A 19230-nucleotide genomic window follows, 5' to 3' on the forward strand; every position below is an offset into this window, starting at 1 on the left:
CTCCCCCCACTTCATACTGTACTGTTTGGAAGAAAGTCATACTGTGAAACTTAATCCTTTTTAGCTTGAAAATAGAGGCATTAAAGTTTTTATACCATTATTATATTATTATTATTATTATTATTATTATTTTTTTTTTTTGAGACGGAGTTTCGCCCCTGTTACCCAGGCTGGAGTGCAATGGCGCGATCTCGGCTCACCGCAACCTCCGCCTCCTGGGCTCAGGCAATTCTCCTGCCTCAGCCTCCTAAGTAGCTGGGATTACAGGCATGCACCACCACGCCCAGCTAGTTTTTTTGTATTTTTAGTAGAGACGGGGTTTCACCATGTTGACCAGGATGGTCTCGATCTTTCGACCTCGTGATCCACCCGCCTCGGCCTCCCAAAGTGCTGGGATTACAGGCTTGAGCCACCGCGCCCGGCCCCATTATTATATTATTAAAGGAAAAATCTGTTTACAAGTTCTCTTTATAAAGGTTTTAAAAATTATTTTCTTTAATATTGTCAGCCTGTTTCTTCCAAGAACATTTTATATATTGTGGGGATTATTGGGCCATTTGGATTCCTTCAATTTTGAAGCAGTAGATTCAGAGCTGAGTAGAAAAGCCAGCAGTTTTTGCTCTTATCAGCTGCCAGGGGCAGGGGCAGGCTGTATATGAACACTGGGCAGTGCCTGAAATTGTGTTTAGAAGCATGTTTAATCTGCCCACCTCAGCCTCCCAAAATGCCGATGACTGCAACTCCACTTAGGTTACAGGGCTGGTTAAGCAGGAAGAGAAATCACACGACAGCTGAATTGGACGGTCCGGGGAAAGTTGACATTAAATGGGAAACGTTTTACCAGGGAAAACCCGGCGGTTTCACGTGAAATCGTAATCACTGTGCGCCCTCTACTGATAAAATGAAAAACAAAGCTTACATTTATTCGTAATTTAACCGTTGTTAAAGGGTTTTTCGTTTCTTTTTCCAAAAATTGCACCAACGTAAAGCAGAGCTTCAGTTGATGCGAGTGTGTTGTTTAGGTGTTAGCAGTACTGCCCTCACTATGCGCTCATTGGACAGTAGCGCAACCCCAAGAAAAGGATGGTTGCGGTAGGTAGTTCGTGCGCTGCAAGCAGGAAGCGCCAATACCTGGTAGGGTTGTGGTATTTAATTCGTGAGTCCCGCCCTAGTTGGCCTGGTAGCTACCTTACCTGCAGCCTGCACAGCTTTTGACGACACCACCAATTCTTTGTTTCTGAGGCTTGAAGGGTTGCAGAAAAGGCGGCCGGGTTTTACCCAGAAGACCGAGCGTCGGCCGCTCGAAAATTTGCATACGCTCCTCGTCGGGGCGGAACTGGAGGGGGCGGGACCGCGGCGCGCTCTTAAACTCTGCAAGGCGGCTCACCCGGCTTTGGCTACGCTGTATAGCCTTTTATTTCGTTTTTCCCCTCATGGAGTATTTTCCATTATAGCTGTACACAGCTCTTTTTGTGGAAGATCGTTCTACCTCTTGCTGATCAGTTTGGTTCCCCCAGTCGGCATGCACGCTCTGGACTCTCTGACTGCGTTCGGGCTAGAAATGTCGGGGTGTCCCCGGAGCGGGTGGGCGGGAGCGCTGCCCCGCAGGCCGGCCGCTAACTGGCTCCGGGTGTTTCCCATTGCAGGTGGTTCTGCTGGGCATGGACATCCTGTCCGCCCTCGTGACCCGGCTGCAGGATCGGTTCAAGGCGCAGATCGGCACAGGTGAGCTGCGGCACTAGTGGAGCGGCCCAGGCCCCTTCAGACCCCAGCCTTCCCTCAGCCTCTCCGGCTCCTCCACTTAGCTGCTTCCAACCCTTCCGGCAGCCACCCTGCCTCCCCATCCAGCCCCCTTGGTCTCCCTTCCGCTCCTTCCAAACAGCCAGTCCTCGCCCCGCAGCCCCCGCCGCCCTCGCCCGCTGCACCCTGCCTTCCCTCCCGTAGCCCCCGCCGGCTGCACCGCTGCCTTCCCTCCCTGCTGGGCTCCTCGGCCTCTGGGCCTGCAGGTGCCCTTACCCTCCCCCGTATCTTTGTGCTGGCTTCTTTGTGTTCTTATATGGAACTCATATTAGTGCCGTGTTTATTTCTTATGCTAAACTAGCCATCACCTTTTGGCGACAACCAAGTCATATTTGTCCCTGGCCCCTGGTCCCCTTTAATGAGAGGCAGTTTTCTTTGAGAAGTTCTATAAAACTGAGCCAGCTGTATTTTTCCCCGGATGATTGTGGTTGGAATTACCATTTTCACCCTGATTGTAAATGTCATTACAAGTGTATAGTAAATGTTCGCTCTTATTTAGAGGGAAAACAATATGTCTGCCAAATGGAACAAAACCCACAGATTTCATAGATTTAAATACCTCGAAATTCTTGACCTCTGTTGTTTCACCGGGGCAGTATAAACACTAAGCAGCTCTACGCAACCATTTCCTTATGGAATCTTCTATTTTCATTGGCACACATGTATTTGTTCTTTTCTGTTAACTTTCTTGTCAATATGCTCCTTCTGAAAAGGTGGTGAACTGTTTTCCCATTCTAGCACCTAGTGTCTTTTTACAAATAAGCCATTACTTTTAGAAATTTGATATTTTAGTAGTGTTCCATTTTCCTCCTAAATTAGCTGAACTATTCAGAGATATCTCTTGTAATAGAGGTTTACAGACTGTTAAAATAAGCTGACCTCTGGTCTACAGGTGTCCTTGGAGCACTAGTGGGAGGGTCCACATTTGGGTATGTGGGGGAAGATGGAAAGCTGGGCTCTGTCTCCTGTGTGTTTGGGTGTGATGTAAAACTAAAATCACACAATGTCAATGAAATTTAAGATTTATCCATAAGTCCCTACCCCTTCCACCCCCAAACAGATATGCTGGAGTCCCTCTCCTTGACTTTTACTTAAATTTTCTTTTCTGTTGACTCTTCCTGCCAAGGTCTTCCGTTTTTATCAGCTTACAAATACATTGGGAACTGGCTGGAGGAGCGTGGGGTAAGGATGACGACAAATAGTATATCTGTCCATACAAAAGATTTTGCAGACGCTTTTGCTGACTTTCATGGATTTCAGCAAGAATAGAGCTGTGAGCAAAGATGAGTGGTTTTAGAATGAGACACATCATTTAGTTCAGGGGTTTGTCTTCCCACATAATTGAAATAGCAATACTTGGTGACCACAGACCCCCAAATAGGGTTTCATCTGACCAGTTTCCATTTTGATTTTCAGTGCTGCCAAGTCTAATAGACAGACTAGGAGATGCTAAAGACTCTGTGAGGGAGCAGGACCAAACTCTGCTGCTAAAGATCATGGATCAGGCTGCTAATCCCCAGGTAGGGCAAGAGACGTGTTTTGAGGTCAGCGGGCCTGTGTGTGCACATGCACGCACAATGGTGTGTGTGTACTTGCACAAATGGTGTGACTCCATAGACTTAAGCTGATGTATTACAGATAAAAATTTTCACAGCATTCAATCTGTTCCCCATGCAAGATACTTAAATAAGTCACAAAAGTATAAGATGAAAAAATTAGTGGATTTAACATGGGGGTATTGAATAAATTAGTGAATTTAATATACTTGGTTTTAACCTATTAGACTCTTCGGCTCATTTATGTAACTGATTCTCCATTTCTCTGAAAAGAGGAAGCTGTAGTGTCTGGGGAGTCAGCAGGCCTGACTGGAGCCCTAGCCCCTGTCTTCTAGTGAGTTGGGGCTGCTGGGATGGACTGAAACAGCCCTGCCTTCCCAGGTTCCACTGTCCATTATTAGGGGAGTGATCAGAAAAAGCAGAGGGCAGTGTGAGTGTGTGATCTGCAGCAACTCACTGGCTCTTTGGGCCTTGCTTTCCTCACCTGTAAAACGAGGACAGTTATACCTCCCTTTCAGAGTTCTTGGGAGAATTCAATGCAATTATGTAAATGAATGTGTTTTAAAAATTGTAATACTTGGTAACATGACAGATGCCATCATTTTCCAGTATGCTCTTGAAAGTATTAAATGTGTTGGTAGAGGATGGGACTAACTTGGTACTCATTAAGAGGCTCCCCTTCCATTGCTCCCTTACTAAGTGACAGCTACAGCAATCTTCTGTTTTCCTCACCTGTTCTTTGTCACCTGCAGTACGTATGGGACAGAATGCTTGGAGGCTTCAAACACAAGAATTTCCGTACTCGAGAAGGCATCTGTCTCTGCCTTATAGCAACACTCAATGCGTAAGTCTGGGATGATCCTGACATTTTTACCTGGCTGAATTTTTAAAAACTTTTTATTTTGAAATATAGATTTGCAGGAAGTTACAAAGAAATGTAGTGTGAGGTCTCATGCCCCCTTACCCTTCCTTGTCCAACATTAGCATCTTGAATAACTGTAGTACAGCATCAGTACCAGGAAGTTGAGATTGATACAATCCCCAGAGCCTGTGCAGATTTCTCTGGTAAAAACATGCGTATTTGTGTGTATTTACAACTGCACCCCTTCCTCATGCTGCCGTGTGTAGCCACACCCTGACCCCTGGCAGCCATGCATCTGTTCTTCCTCCCTATGATTCTGTCATTTCAAGAATGTTATGTAAATGGAATTATACAGTATGTAACCTTTTGAGTTTATCTTTTTTTCACTCAGCATAATACCCTTGAGGTTGCCCTTGTCATTGACTGATAGTTCATTTTATTGCCAAATAGAATTCCTTGGTATAGATGGCTAAACTATTCACCTGTTGAAGAACATTTGGGTAATTTGCAGTTTTTGGCTTTTATGAATAAAGCTGCTGTGAACATGCATGTACAAGTTTCTACATGAACATAAGTTTCCATGTCTCTTGGATGAGTGCCCAAGAGTACACTTGCTGGGTCATTTGCTAAGTTCATTTTTAGTTTACAAGAGACTGCCAGTTTTTCTCCTGGAGCTGTCTGTACCGTTTTACTTTCCCAACCAGCAATGTCTGAATGATCTGGTTTCTTCATACCCTTGCTGGCCATTGGATGTTGTCACTTTTTAATTTTAGCCATTTTTTTTTATGTGTGTGGGAATACCTCATTGTGGTTTTAAGTTGTTTTTAATCTAATAACTGTTGACATTTTTTTATGTGCTTATTTGTAGGAGAGGCTTTTTAAAAATTACAAATTTCAAGCCTTTTTTTCTGATTATGAAAATAATATGTTATTTTTAAAAACAAAATTGAGATTAATGTTTATATTACTTTGTAAATTTTTTCCATCTTAATATGTTAGCCTTTTCAGTGCCATTAAATTTGGCCACATGTAGCTGAAGCTTTAAAAAAAAAGTTCTAGCCTTTGATCATAGTAGCTCCCGTTCTAGGAATTTATGCTAAGGTAGTAGGCAGATTAACTAAGAGATTTGTAGTCACAAAGGCTGTTTGTCATGGCAGCGATAGTGATGGTGAAAATTCTAACTCAAATGTGCCCCAGTAGGGCAGTGCTTGGCTCAGAAGTGTCCCAGTAGGGCAGATGCTCTGGTTTGATTGCTGTCTTTATATCCAGCAGTGTTGCCTTAATGTCTACTGTAGCAGAGAGCTCTGCCACAGCACACGAGAGAATTAAGCAAGGTCCCTCAAGCGACTTGTAGTTGCCTTACAGTGACGGACAGTAATGCAGAGGCAGCACCTGTGAGGCAAGCGGACTGGGGCCAGGCCAGAGCTCTGGCCCAGCTTTAAAGGGGTAGGGCCTGTTTGGCCACAGCCCTGGGGGACTGGAGAAAGTCTCATCTGGGAGAAGCCGTCCTAGGTTTTGAACTGTCTGCAAAGGGGGCCTCAGATACATTTACTTGGAGCCAGCGTGGATGGGATGGAGAGAGACTTGGTGTGAGGTGGTGATGGGGGTTGGGGAGACACAGGGAGGGCAGATGTGGGCAGACAGGCATTTTGCTTTTCTCGGTTCTCACTAACAAGAAGGCACTCCTTTTGTTTTCAGCTCTGGAGCACAGACTTTAACACTAAGCAAGATTGTGCCACATATATGCAACTTACTTGGAGATCCAAACAGCCAGGTGAGTGAGAAGGAAAACCCCTGGGAGGAGGTCGTTGCTTAGACTGTTCAGATGCATTGTGGTGTTCTGTCTATTCCCAGTAGGTGGGTGGCACTGTAGTCCTAATCTTCATAGCGCAATGATGATTTTTTAAGAGATCCAGTACCCATTAGCATTTATAAAATATTTATCCATTAAAATGTATAAAATGTGTATACGTTTAAGTATTAAATTGTTAAATGTGGTGGCCACTCTGCCCTCTTCTGTACCCAGGGCTGAGAAATCACTAACCTAGAAATTGATGTTATCCAGACCAGCCTCCGAGATAAGATGTCTGGCCACTTTTTCTGCAGCCAAAAGGGGTGGTGCCAGGGGTAGTGGTGCAGAATCTGTGCTGAGGTCGGGGAGAATGATTGAAAGAGGGTCTGAGGGGACTGTTCTGAGGTGATGGAAATGTTCTTCATTTTGCTTTGGGGGGCGGCTCCAACTGTGTATATCGTTGAGGAAACGCTTTCAAACTGAATGTTTAAGAGCTGCAGATTTTACCTAAATTAATGAAAAGCACTACTTCCTTAGTGTGAGGGTAGGAGAGAAGCTGGCTGTCTCACCTGTGAGTAGTTACCAGGTAATTCACGAAGTTATACAAGTCTGGGCTGGAGAAATAACACTGAACTCGCCTCCCAGTTCAATGCTCTTTCTCAACCAGAATCATTTTTACTATGTCATCTCATTCAAACTGATAAGAAACATACATCATTAGCAGAAGGTTCAGAAAATGGAACAGTAATTTACAAGAGAACTATACATGGTCAGTGGCCTCTCCTTGAAATCTTGGTTGGTAACTGCTAAGTTACCTTCCCAAGAGGTTGTATCAGGCTCACCTTCCACCCAGCCTCCCCTGGCCTCTAGGTCCCCTGAGTCTGCAGCACCCCATCTGCTCTCCAGGCCCTTTCCTTGCTCTTGTTTCCAGCAGCAGGTGTCTCTCCTGTCTCTGGCTGTTGTGCTGCTCCTTCCACCCCAGCCTCTGCCCTCCTCACTGCCTGTCGTTTGCTGTCTCGCTGCTTTCTTCTTCCACTCATGCCCTTTTTCAGCCTTCGTTGAAAATAAATGGCATTAGGCTGGCCGTGGTGGCTCATGCCTGTAATCCCAACACTTTAGAAGGCCGAGGTGGGCAGATCACTTGAGGCTAGGAGTTCAAGACAAGCCTGGCCAACATGTTGAAACTCCGTCTCTACTAAAAATACAAAAAAAATTAACCAGGTATGGTGGCGCATGTCTGTGATCCCAGCTATCAGGAGACTGAGGCACAAGAATTGCCTGAACCTGGGAGGTAGAGGATACAGCGAGCCAAGATTGTGCCACTGCATTCCAACCTAAGCAACCCAGCAAGACTTCATCTTTTTTTAAAAAAGGAAAATATATGGCACTGGAAAGAAATGTTTAGACATTTTTATTTACTTAATCATACTTTATAGTCAATGTTAATTTAAAGATAAGTTGAACCTAGTTTTTAAAAAGATTCTAAATTACCAAATAGATTATTTTGTTGTACCCTTCCCCCTTTTGGTTTTGTTTCTGTTTTTGTTTTCTGTGGGAAAAATCCTTTTAGAGGCCACACTCTGGGGGGTCGCTGCTGCCACATGGAGTGCTCTAGCAGAGCAGAAAAGCCAACTTGCTGAGGTGATTCGTTCCTCATTCAGTTGCTGACTTTGGTCAGACAGGTGATGTGAATGTTGACACTACTTGTGGGAATCTTAGAACCTGAGGTGGTCGGTGAAGGCTGGGTTCTCTGAATGCACTTCCATGGTGAAGTCAATATAAAACACAGACCAGGCCAGGCACGGTGGCTCATGCCTGTAATCCCAGCACTTTGGGAGGCCGAGGCAAGTGGATCACTTGAGGTCAGGAGTTCGAGACCAGCCTGACCAACTAGTGAAACCCTATCTCTACTAAAAATACAAGAATTAGCCAGGTATAGTGGTACACACCTGTGATCCCAGCCACTCAGGAGGCTGAGGCAGGAGAGTCACTTGAACCCGGGAGGCGGCGGTTGCAGTGAGCTGAGATGGCACCACTGCACTCCAGCCTGGATAACAGAGCGAAATTCTGCCTCAAACAAACAAACAAACAAACAAACAAAACACAGACCAGACCTACACTGTCCAGAACGACAACAAGGGACATTGTCTAGGATGGAAGGGAGCACTACATGGGTATGTGCCACGATGTAGTTCATCCCACGGGATCCCCTCACTCGTCCGTTTTTCCCCTTTTTCTCTCTTTGTTCCACATATATTTACTGAGAGCTCGTGCTGTGGGCCTGCCTTGTCTATGTGAATCCTTGGGCTTTTGGGGGGGGAGGGGATGGAGATTACTAGCTTGATATTGTTTCTGAGCCTCAAATATTGCTTCTGCAACTAAGGTGGACAACATCCTCGAGGAAAGTGAAGGAGACATCTCATTGTCCTGGGACTCTTCACTGATGAATGAATGACCTCAGTATTTCCCTGCCCTAAAGATACATGGATTCGGTGTAGATTTTGAGAGACATTGGGAGTGGAATGTTAAGCACATTTAAAATTTTGAATGGGTACATTCTCATTCTTGAAGCTATTCAGATAGGCCTTGAAGAATGTCTTACTTTTCACAGGTTTTCCTTTCCTCTCAAGTTTTCTACCAGAGGAGGCCTCACTTAAAAGTTCCTTAAAGCTTCTGCAGAAAAGAGACAGGAAGGGCCTACTTTGTTTTTGTGCTGGGCTGCTCTCTGATACTATTTTTCTCCTTTAGGTCTAGAGAAGGAGTTAACTTGTCCCTAAGGATTTTAACTAAATATTCTTTATTTTAGAAGTACACAGATTAAATTTCAGATGATCAGCACAATCCCACATTCTCAAAATGTTGATTCAGTTGTTTAAAAAAGGTAATATTGAGTCTTTAACAGTTTGACATACTGTTCTAAAGTTGCCAAAAGGCAGGATATGTTTAATATTAATACTTGAGCTACCTGATGCAATGTAAGACACCTAGGTTAAAGGCATAGATCCCTGCTTTGCATGTAACAGCCAGCTAACCGTGGAGTTACTTGGATCTTGAGCCTCAGTTTCCCCTTTAAAGTAGGGGCAGTGGTAAGTGCCTCACCCCTCAATCCTCATGAGAGTCCTTGCAAGTGAATGTTCTTAAGTGTGCGTTGTGACCAGTTGGTCCAAGTAGAAGACTCTCAGGAGGCCAAGTTATTCAGTAGTCTTCTTATCATCTGAGATGGCCGTTTTCATTTGCAGAAATCATGCCCCTGCCATGTGCCAGTGGGTTTCTGAGAAACTCAGGTGTATAGTGCTTTAAATACGTGAAAAGCCTTAATTGTGAGATAGCCTTAGTGTCTTGTGATTTTGACGTAGCCATACTTCTACCACACATTGACAGCCCTGGAGTAGACTGTACTCATGCTGCCCCCAGACATGAGTTTCACTAACAAAAATCAGGTGCTCCTGGACTGCTTATGGGTAGTAATAATAATACAAGTGAAAAAACAGAAATAGTACATTAAATGGATTGCATCTTACTGCTGTATGTAATCATCATAGATTGTATAATTTATAAAAATAATTTATGAGGAAGCAAAGAGTTTTTAAAAATAAGATATAAAATGTAAGATTTGTTTAAAATGTTTCATTAAGCCAAAAATTCAAGTTAGCACTTCCTGCCTGGTGTCTTTAATGGCAGTTATACTTTTTGTGCCAGGAAACCCTAAGTCTTGGCCAGAAGTTTGGAGCCTACAATGGTTTCATGGGTTGAGTTCTAGGCCTATGTGTCTGCTTTTGAGAAAGTTCTTATTATTTGTTTTGCTTTTTTTCATTTCCCCTGCCTCATCTGTAAGACGAGATTGGTATTCTACAGGCAGCTTTCAGTAGTCTGTAGTAGACAGCATTTACAGCTAGAGCATTCCGAACCGAGCACTCTGAACATAATCCATATATTCAATGTGCCTTAGTCATGTTTTGTTTGCACGTATATTTGCACACACAGACACACACACATACACAGGCACATAATCAATCCATATCTCCCTTCCGCCAGGAAGTTCTGCCACCCACTCCCTGATACTAATCAAGTTAATGATTCCTCCTTCTGGGGTACATGTGTAGCTTGCATTTGCTTTTGCTGTTGCCTTTATTTTAATCTTTTCATTAATCTTTCCTACTAGTCTCTGAACCTCTAGAATTAGGATTATAACTTTTTCGTCTTTGCAGTTCCTGATGCCCCATGACTATTTGAATGACTTTCCATTATTTGCCACATCTCAGACCAGGGAGGACACTGTTGTATCAGGGTTGTCTCTGCACTCAGGCACCTGAGCTGGTGGTCAGCCTCTAGCTCTTCGTTTCCCTACAGCCGGTGTGTGGAGAATCCTCTCTCAGCTCTTCAGGCAGTGGCTAACAGACTGGATTTGGTGTTTAAAATCACCTTGGCAAGTGTTCATTTCCTTAGTGCTGTGAATGCAGTGACTCAGAGCAGGGAAGCCTTTCAGAGTGGCCCACAGGTGCACCGTGTGTGTGGGCGAGGATGCTTTTGGTTACAAGTAATTGAAAGCCCAACTCAGAGTCATTAGAGCAGTGGGGAAATGTATCATCTTGTATGATGACAGGTCCTGACATAGCAAGATTCCCGGTGTCTGTGACACAGCTGCTGGGAAGGGAGTAGGATTATGTGATGGATACACTAAGGATGTACCTCCTGAGCTGAGAGAAGCTTTTGTTCCTGGAGGTATGGATTTCAGTACAAAGTCTGTGCTTGTTCACGGGGACAGGGCAGTGATTGTAGCAGATGCAGCCAGCAGTCTGAGACATCCTGACAATAGGAAGTCCCTTGACTAGATAAGAAAAGCCTGAGTTCTGCTTGAAAACTTGCAATTTCATCTTCCCAGCACCTCAGCTACCCCTTGGCAGACAGGCTGGCAGAGGGTTGCATCCAGTGAGCCTCTCCAGGCTGACTGCTGGCTCTCTTGCTGAGTTTGGTCACGTTTTCAAAGCCTAAAGCATCTTGGAACATGTGATGACCATTGCTGATTCCTTGCTGTCTCCAACTGGACGGCTGTGCCGACAGAGCTCAGGAGGAGGGAAGAGGAGCGCCTCTGCTGCCAGCCTGACAGAACTCCTGCACAGTCCTGCCTCAGCTGCAGCCTGCACGCCGGGAGTGGGCTGTTGGGCCCAGCTGTTTTGGGGTGCTGGGGCACCCACTCTCTAAGACACTGGCTGTGGGGCTGTGTTGGGTTCTAGGAGGACGGGGTAGGTTTAGGGTCTCATCAGTTTATAGACTGCTTCCCAGTCTCCCATTCTAGGGTGGAAGCCTTCCTTTGAGCTTTTTGCTTTGTAGGAAGCCCTTATTTTGGCACCCGCTCATTAAGGTGCCTTGTGCTGAAGTGAGAAGAATGTTGGCTTGCCCCCAGAGAGGTGGTATTTTGGAGCCCCAGCCTGCCATTCCAGATCTGTGGGCCTTGGGCAGGTGACTAACCTTGCAGCTTCTACACCCTCCTCTGTGCAGTGACCCTATGAGGAAGGAAGGACCAACATGGGCAGACATTGGAGACCTCAGATTCTGTAAAGCATGCATGTACGACCTGGCAGAGCGTGCTGCATGTACGGGGCTCTTGTCTTTTTGCAGTCTTCATGGCCTGACACGTTGGGGTGCCTTTCTGTGGTGAGCCTGAAGGGTCAGCACGGAGAGGCAGTGTGAGAGCAGTGAGAGCCTGTGTAGAAGCCAACAGCTACATTGTCCTTCAGTCTCGGCTGAGTGGCTTTTATTTAAACCTCTTCTGTGTTAGAGTGTCCTACTTTGCAGTACCAAAGAATACCTGTTCATCTGTATTTCTTCTCTTCAGTGAAGAATAGTTTAGCCCCCTAAATGCTATCTGATCCTGTAACTTTCTAGGTCTAAGGAACAATTATTTTAAAGAATAAGGATGTTGGTTTAAAAGATACGGATAACACTAGCCATTGTGTTGATTGCTTTATAGATACAAACTATAGGTCACAAACTGCTGGTGTAAGGCTGGTTTCAGCCTATGGATTTGTGGGTGTATGTATGCTTGTGTGGGCAGAATGTTTAAATTTTACATTTTGAGTTTAAATGATTGTATATTTGGGAGATCTATTTTTTTGACTTTTTTTGACAAGTCTGGTAAAGCTGTGCTTCCATTCCTTTGTGGCAGGGAGGTGCTGGCCCACCTGCCTGAGCCTCTGTAGCCCTTTTCTGTCCCTGCCTCCAGGGTTCCTTGCCAGTGCCATTTGTCACCCTGCACTCAGCCTGCTGCACTCACTCACTTCTTATGTCACTGCGTAGGCCAGGCGTCCCCAAACTACTGCCCGCGGCTGCATGCGGCCCCCTGAGGCCATTTATCCGGCCCCCGGAGCCGCACTTCAGGAAGGGGCACCTGTTTCATTGGTGGTCAGTGAGAGGAGCACAGTATGTGGCGGCCCTCCAACGGTCTGAGGGACAGTGAACTGGCCCCCTGTGTAAAAAGTTTGGGGACGCCTGGTGTAGGCATTTCAACTTCATTTTTAGCTAGTAGGCATTCTAATATTTGTTGAATGAAACTGTTATTTCTTTCAGTCCTCAGAGCAACCCTTAATTTACAGAGGAGGAAATTGAGACCAAAGGAGTTCTAGGGTTTTGTCTAAGGTTACACAGCTCCCTAAATGTCCACATAGGTCCTTAAGTCTACTTACTAATATTTGACTCTAAAGCTAGTAGTTTTTCCACTAAATCTCTTAAACATTTATGGCCCAGACTTTCGTAGTAGCTGACTGGGTATGGATTTTTCTTTAAAGAGGTCCCCCGTTGAGATTTGCTCTGAGCAGATGTTATCACTAGAAAGTAAGCAAAAGTGATATACTTTAATAATAATAGGCAAGGCATAGTGCATTGACTACTTCCATCATATGTGCATTTTTCAATGTAAAAATGTTTTCTCACGTTAGAAATTATTTTTTTTTTTTTACCGAAATAAACTGATAATCTATGTTTGTCAGCTGTGGCTGCCATAACAAAATGCTGTAGACTGAGTGAGTTAAACAACAGAAATTAATTTTCTCACAGTTCTGGAGGCCGGGTTCTGGTCAGGGCTCTCTTGCTGGCTTGTAGATGGCTGCCATCTCACTGTGTGCTCATATGACCTCTTCTGTGTGTGTACATAGCTCTGTGGTTTCTCTTAGGAGGACACTAATCCTCTCCTTCTAGGATCCCACCATCAGGACCTCATTTGCCTCATTGATTGCCTCCCCCTTTTTTTCCTTGAGACAGTCTTGCTCTATCGCCCAGGCTGGAATGCAGTGGAATGCAGCTCACTGCAGCCTTTGCCTCCCAGGTTCAAGTAATTCTCCTGCCTCAGCCTCGCTAGTAGCTGGGATTACAGGTGTGTGCCACCATGCCCAGCTAATTTTTTTATTTTTAGCAGAGAGCGGGTTTCACCATGTTGGCTAGGCTGGTCTCGAACTCTTGACCTCAGGTGATTCACCTGTCTGGGTGTCCCAGATTGCTGGTATTATAGGCGTGAGCCACCATACCATATGCGGCCACCTCCTTTTAAAAAAAAAATCAAAACGCCAAAGTCTTGCTTTGTCTCCAAGGCTAGAGTACAGTGGTAGGATCATAGCTCACTGCAGCCTCCAACTCCTGGGCTTGAGTGATCCTCCTACCTCAGGCCTCCCAAGTAGCTGGGACTGTAGGCATATACCACCTGGCCCAGCTAATTGAAAAAATTTTTTTTTGTAGAGACAGGAGCTCACTTTGTTGCCCAGGCTGGAGCTCACTTTGTTTCCCTGGGCTCAAGCAATCCTCCTACCTTGGGCTCCCAGAGTGTCAGGGTTACAGGTGTGAACCACCGTGCTTGGCCCTTAATTGCATCATATAGGCCCATCTTGAAATATGTTGGAGAGTTAGGGCTTCATCATTTGAATTTTGGGGGGAACACAGTTCAGTCCATAGCATGAGGTTTTGGGTGATAAGATAATATAGCCTAAGATTTACCTTTATTTGCTGGGAGAGGTAAAAATGGTAAGTTACCCTCAGTAAATCTGAGGGTTACCTTCAGTATTTCAAATTGTAAAGTTTTGTTTGTATTCCTCCTTCTTTCATTCTCTACTACCTTGCTGTTAAACTCCCATCTTTGCTTACTGAATTAAGCACAGCCTCCCCAGTACCACCTGGCCTTGTTCCATTTTATAGTTAAAAAATATTTTTCTTCCTACCTTTTTATATGCAAATTTTTTTACCTACAGGGGAATTGAAAGATTGTATTTACATTAACATTTGTCACATTTGTTTTGTATCTCTGTGTACACACGTATGTATGTATAAAGACACATACTTGTTTCTTGAACCATTTGAAAGTAACATGCAGATATAATTTTATACATACATACATATATCTATATCTATATCTATATTTATATCTGTATCTATATACATATTTTATTTTGAGACAGAGTCTTGCTCTGTTGCCCAGGCTGAAGTGCAGAGGCGTAATCTTGGCTCACTGCAGCCTCTGCCTCCTGGGTTCAAGCGATTCTCCTGCCTCAGCCTCCTGAGTAGCTGGGATTACAGGTGCTCACTACCACACTGGCTAGTTTTTGTATTTTTAGTAGAAGCGGGGTTTCACCATGTTGGCCAGGATGGTCTCTGTCTCCTGATCTTGTGATCTACCCGCTTCGGCCTCCCAAAGTGCTGGGATTATAGGCGTGAGCCGCCCTACCTGGCCTATAATGATATTTTTAACCTTAGACCTATCAGTGTGTATCGTGTAACAACAAGGATATTTTCTTATTTAAACTCATGTCGTTTTTCTCACTCAAGAAATTTAACATTGATACAATGATGTATAATACACAATCCATGTTTGAATTTCCCCAGGTTAAAAAAAATCCACGTTGTCTCTCATACCTTATTTTGTATTTGATGCTGCTTTCTTAGTTTGTGTTTGTGTCTGGCCAGACTGATGTATTTGCTCTTCCTGAAGCATGTGCCGTGCATGCCTGCTTTCATGCCTTTGCACGGGCTGTGTCTTATTCGGAATCCGTCTCATTCCTTCTGAACCTGATGAAATCCTGCTCTTCCAAGCACATTGCAGTGGTTCCTTCTTCATATGGCATCCCTTGACATCACCGAATGTGACTGCTCCCTTCATTAAACCGCAAGCTCTTTATGCTCCTGAATAACGTTTTTGTATCATGCCCTGTAATGAATGTAGAATTTTAGGACTTTTAAAAAATCTCCTTTTTAGGGCTAGGAGCTTCTTGAATATGGGACGTCGTATACCCTGTACTACCCATTTTTGTTGCTCATTAAGTAGTTAACTTAAATCCAGAGTGTTTTACATGGTATTTTATTTTTAGTATCATTTATTTATTTGTAGTGTTGTTTCTTAATTTGGAAAGATGGTCTGAAAATTCTAGTTTTCTGCAGTTATCTCAAAGAATGGAAAGAACTAAGGATATGGACTTGACCATGTATATAGGGGTGGGAGTCCCACAGTTTTACTACCCTTTCACATTTTATCAGCAAAGTGAAAACTGTCAAACATGGCTTTATCTGGACAAATGTATATAAGGATTGTATTTACAATTGCACTGGTAAAATGGTGATAAATTGGGATGGTATATGGCCTGTTGTGTCCCAGCAGGGCATGCTGGGGGATGACACAGAGCAGCTGTAAGATCTCTTCTTTTACATCTAGGTTCGGGATGCAGCAATAAACAGCTTAGTGGAAATTTACAGACATGTAGGAGAACGTGTGAGGGCAGATCTCAGTAAAAAAGGATTGCCACAGTCCCGGTGAGTGCAGATTTTTTCATTTCTTCTGCTCTTCTCCCCCATTCTTTTCCAGTTAATATCTTGATTTACAATACTTTTTCTGTTGTAATTTTATTCAAAGAATATATGGGTAGAGTGTTGGTAGTTGGAGATTTTGTCCAGATCATATATCAGGGGTCTCCTCCCATTCTACTTCCTCAGAAGTAAGACTCTCACCCAGGCAACTGGCCAGGTTCCATGCCACATACTGATTTTAAAAGCAATTAGTATTGAAAACTTCAGCACTGTTACAGTTTATATGGTTCTAGATCTATGATTCTGTGTCTATATTTATATAGATAGCACTTAGTATAGAAGGTGCTTAGAATATATTTGAATGAATGAAGCCATCCCAGAATAAAAATTCATAAGTTATAATTTTGGAAATCATGTTTTAAATGTAGCTTTTCTGTTTGCACGTCATTCTCAGTGTGTATAAGCCCATGCAAGATGATCAGTGTCTCATCAGACCCAAGACAACTGGAGTCCACAAATGTGACTTTGTTATAGTCAAAAAATTTAAAATAATATAAGGATCAGATATGTATAATTTTAACTGTGATGGAGAAACTTAACACCAAATTAATTTGAAACCTTTATCCTGGGTTATTCCTTTAAGGGGGAAAGTAATGTAAAAATTCCAGAGAGAACTGGAATGGACTCACAAGGCAGCTTGTCTGAGCCTGTCATTTTGTCCATGAAAACTCCAGAGGCCTAGAGACATGAAATAACTTTTGAGAGATTATGCAGCTAATAAGAGTCAGAGCTAAGGTCAAAACCCTGTTCTTCTGACTCGCCTTTTTAATTTTCTCCACCCTATTTCACAAAAGAGTCATGGAGTACTGGGCATCTGGAAATGGGATGGAATATTGAAATATACAGGAGTCAGCTGTCTTGATGTCTCGAAGGCAGATATGACAGGAGTGGGCCCCAGGCCCTTGAGTGGTAGCTCCACAGGCAGACAAGTGGACCGTGCTTCCTTGAGATTGAGAGTCTTGCCTGATCCAGAATTGCTGTCACCATCTGTGCATATGATTAGATGGGAATAAAACTACTTTTCTTGTACTTTACGAAGGATAATCTGTGAGAATAGTTTTTTAAAATTCCAGTGTTTTGTGAACCTCAACCTTCTGATCTTTGAATATGTGGTGAGAACACAGGAGGAAGAAGAACTCAACAGCAATACTAAACAATGTCTTAGGGAAAATTGGAGGGCACAGATGAGCAGGGAAGACGTGATATCAAGGGAAGGGACTATTTAATGATGCAGTCACCATGATTGTTGGGAAAACGGGTCTTGAGAGTGAAACCCTAACCGGCTCCAGGAATGACCTCGTGCCATGCTGTGTAACTTGATGTGGCCCCAGACCATGAATCCACCCATTGACATAGTTTCCATCTTAACAGGAGGCTTCTTCTGTATTTTTGAAAGGTAACCACAGCAAACTAGCAAATCAGGGAGAAATGACATGGTGAAACTGAGACCTAGAGATGTGAATGCAGGAAAGAGTTAACGCAGCAGGCCTGAGACTGCTGTTTAGAAAGGCCCGCTTACAGGCCTGGCCCCTAGAAATGTGGATTTGGGGAGCGTTCCCACCATTCCCAAGAAGTGGGATAAGAGTGGCTCACTGTGTCAAACTGCGCAGGACAATGTGTTTATACCTGCTTTCTTTTCCCTTCTGGGAGTCTGACATTTTGTTAAGTGCCAGGCAGAGGGTGTTTACATGACCAGCCCCCAGTAAAAACCCTGGCCCCTGAGTCTCTAAGGAGCGTTCCTGATAGAAAGCATCCCACTTGTATTGTTACAGCTTAGTGTTGAGGGATTACATGTGTCCTGTGTGACTCCACCAAGAGAGACTCTAGGACACTTGCCTGGTATCCTCTGGATCTCACCCCATGTACCTTTTTCCTTTGCTGATTGTGCTTTGTGTCTTTCTGCTATAAAAAAATTGCAGCTGCGAATATGACTTTGCTGAGTCCGGTGAGTCTTCCTAGTGAACCAGTAAACCTGGGGGTGGTCCTGGAAAACCCCAACACAGTGGAGCCCCGGAGGCCCTGACCCCCTGACGCCAGAGCTGGAGTTAAAGCCACCTGTTTCAGCTTCTCAGTTACATGTTTCTCAGGTTCTTCACATGACTCCCTCCTTCTCTTGCTTTTTTTTTTTAAAAAAAAGAAATATTGTAAAAGGTGCTATAAAAGAGCTTGGGTCTCTGAATAGAAATGAGGGTTTCTGCTAGCTTATATTAAAATCCTCCCACCTCAGCCTCCTTTTTTTAGATAGAGTCTGGCTCTGTTGCTCAGGCTAAAGTACAGTGGCATGACCTTGGCTCAATGCAACCTCTACCTCTGAGCTCAAGCAATCCTCCCACCTCAGCCTCCTTTTAATAGCTGGAACTACAGGTGTGTGCCATCATGCCTGGCAAAATTTTTTTTTTTTTTTAAATTCTTTTGTAGAAATGAAATTTTACTGTGTTGCCCAGGCTGGTCTTGAACTCCTGAGCTCGAGCGATCCACCCACCTCAGCCTCTCAAAGTGCTATGATTATAGGCGTGAGCCACCATGACTGGCCTCAGAATATCTTTTTCTTACTCTGACTTTGATAGTTTAGAATCTAGGTTGGAAATTATTTTCATCTGGAATGTTAAAGCTAATACCTCATTGTGTTCCAGCTATCCGTGTTTCTATTGAGAAGTTCAAAGTCATTCTGATGCTTCATCCTATGTAAATAAATTTGATTCATTGAGGAAAGTTGTAGTATCATCTCTTTGTCCCCATTGTTTGTCTGAAATTTTAGATTGCTGAATCTTCTTTTCTTTTTGAGACCGAGAGTTGCTCTGTTGCCCTGCTGGGTGAGTCTAGTTTAAATTGATACTATTTAATTTCAATATTAAAAACTTTAGTCATACTTAGCTCTGTTTTCTTCCTCTTTTTTACTGTTACTGTCATGCAAATTATATCTTTATACATTGTAAGTGCATATAGTTTTATAATTATTGCTTTATGCAGTTTCTTTTTAAGTTATACAGGACAAGAAAAAAGTTAAGAACAAAAAGCGCCTTTATACTAAATTTTATATATATATCTATGTAGTTGCTTTTACTTATTTTTAAAATTTCTTCATGTGGATTTGAGCTGTTGTACAGTGTCCTTTCATTTCAACCCAAATAACTTATTTTTCATGTATCTGATATCTTAAGTTTTCTTTTTTTGATGGATAGTTTTGTAATATGTGAATTCTTGGTTGATTGTCTTTTTAATTTCAGAACTTTGAATGTGTTTTCCTTTTCCCACCCTGCCTCACTCCGGCTTTCATGGTTTCTCATGAGAAATCAGATATTTACCTTTTTGAGGATCCCTTGTGCACAATGAGTAGCTTCTCCTTTGTTGCTTTAAAGACTTTCCCTTTGTCTTCTCTT

General features: G+C 43.5%; 1 protein-coding gene and 1 non-coding gene across 17 annotated transcripts in view; one reads left to right on the forward strand and one right to left on the reverse strand.

Annotated features, from left to right (window-relative positions):
- CLASP1 (cytoplasmic linker associated protein 1) overlaps positions 1 to 19230 on the forward strand; it is a 285245-nt gene that overhangs the window by 106243 nt on the left and 159772 nt on the right. For all 16 annotated transcript variants that reach the window (XM_074399831.1, XM_074399832.1, XM_074399833.1 and 13 more), the window contains 5 exons: positions 1647 to 1725; positions 3217 to 3320; positions 4109 to 4200; positions 5917 to 5992; positions 15699 to 15796. In XM_074399831.1, the coding sequence (XP_074255932.1) occupies positions 1647 to 1725; positions 3217 to 3320; positions 4109 to 4200; positions 5917 to 5992; positions 15699 to 15796 (449 nt within the window). The remainder of the gene's footprint in view (positions 1 to 1646; positions 1726 to 3216; positions 3321 to 4108; positions 4201 to 5916; positions 5993 to 15698; positions 15797 to 19230) is intronic.
- On the reverse strand, positions 963 to 1088 carry LOC120368250 (U4atac minor spliceosomal RNA). The gene has a single exon (XR_005582440.1). It is a non-coding gene; the product is annotated as a U4atac minor spliceosomal RNA (small nuclear RNA).

The sequence above is a fragment of the Saimiri boliviensis genome, chromosome 5 (genome assembly GCF_048565385.1).
Source record: "Saimiri boliviensis isolate mSaiBol1 chromosome 5, mSaiBol1.pri, whole genome shotgun sequence".
Lineage (NCBI taxonomy): Eukaryota > Metazoa > Chordata > Mammalia > Primates > Cebidae > Saimiri > Saimiri boliviensis.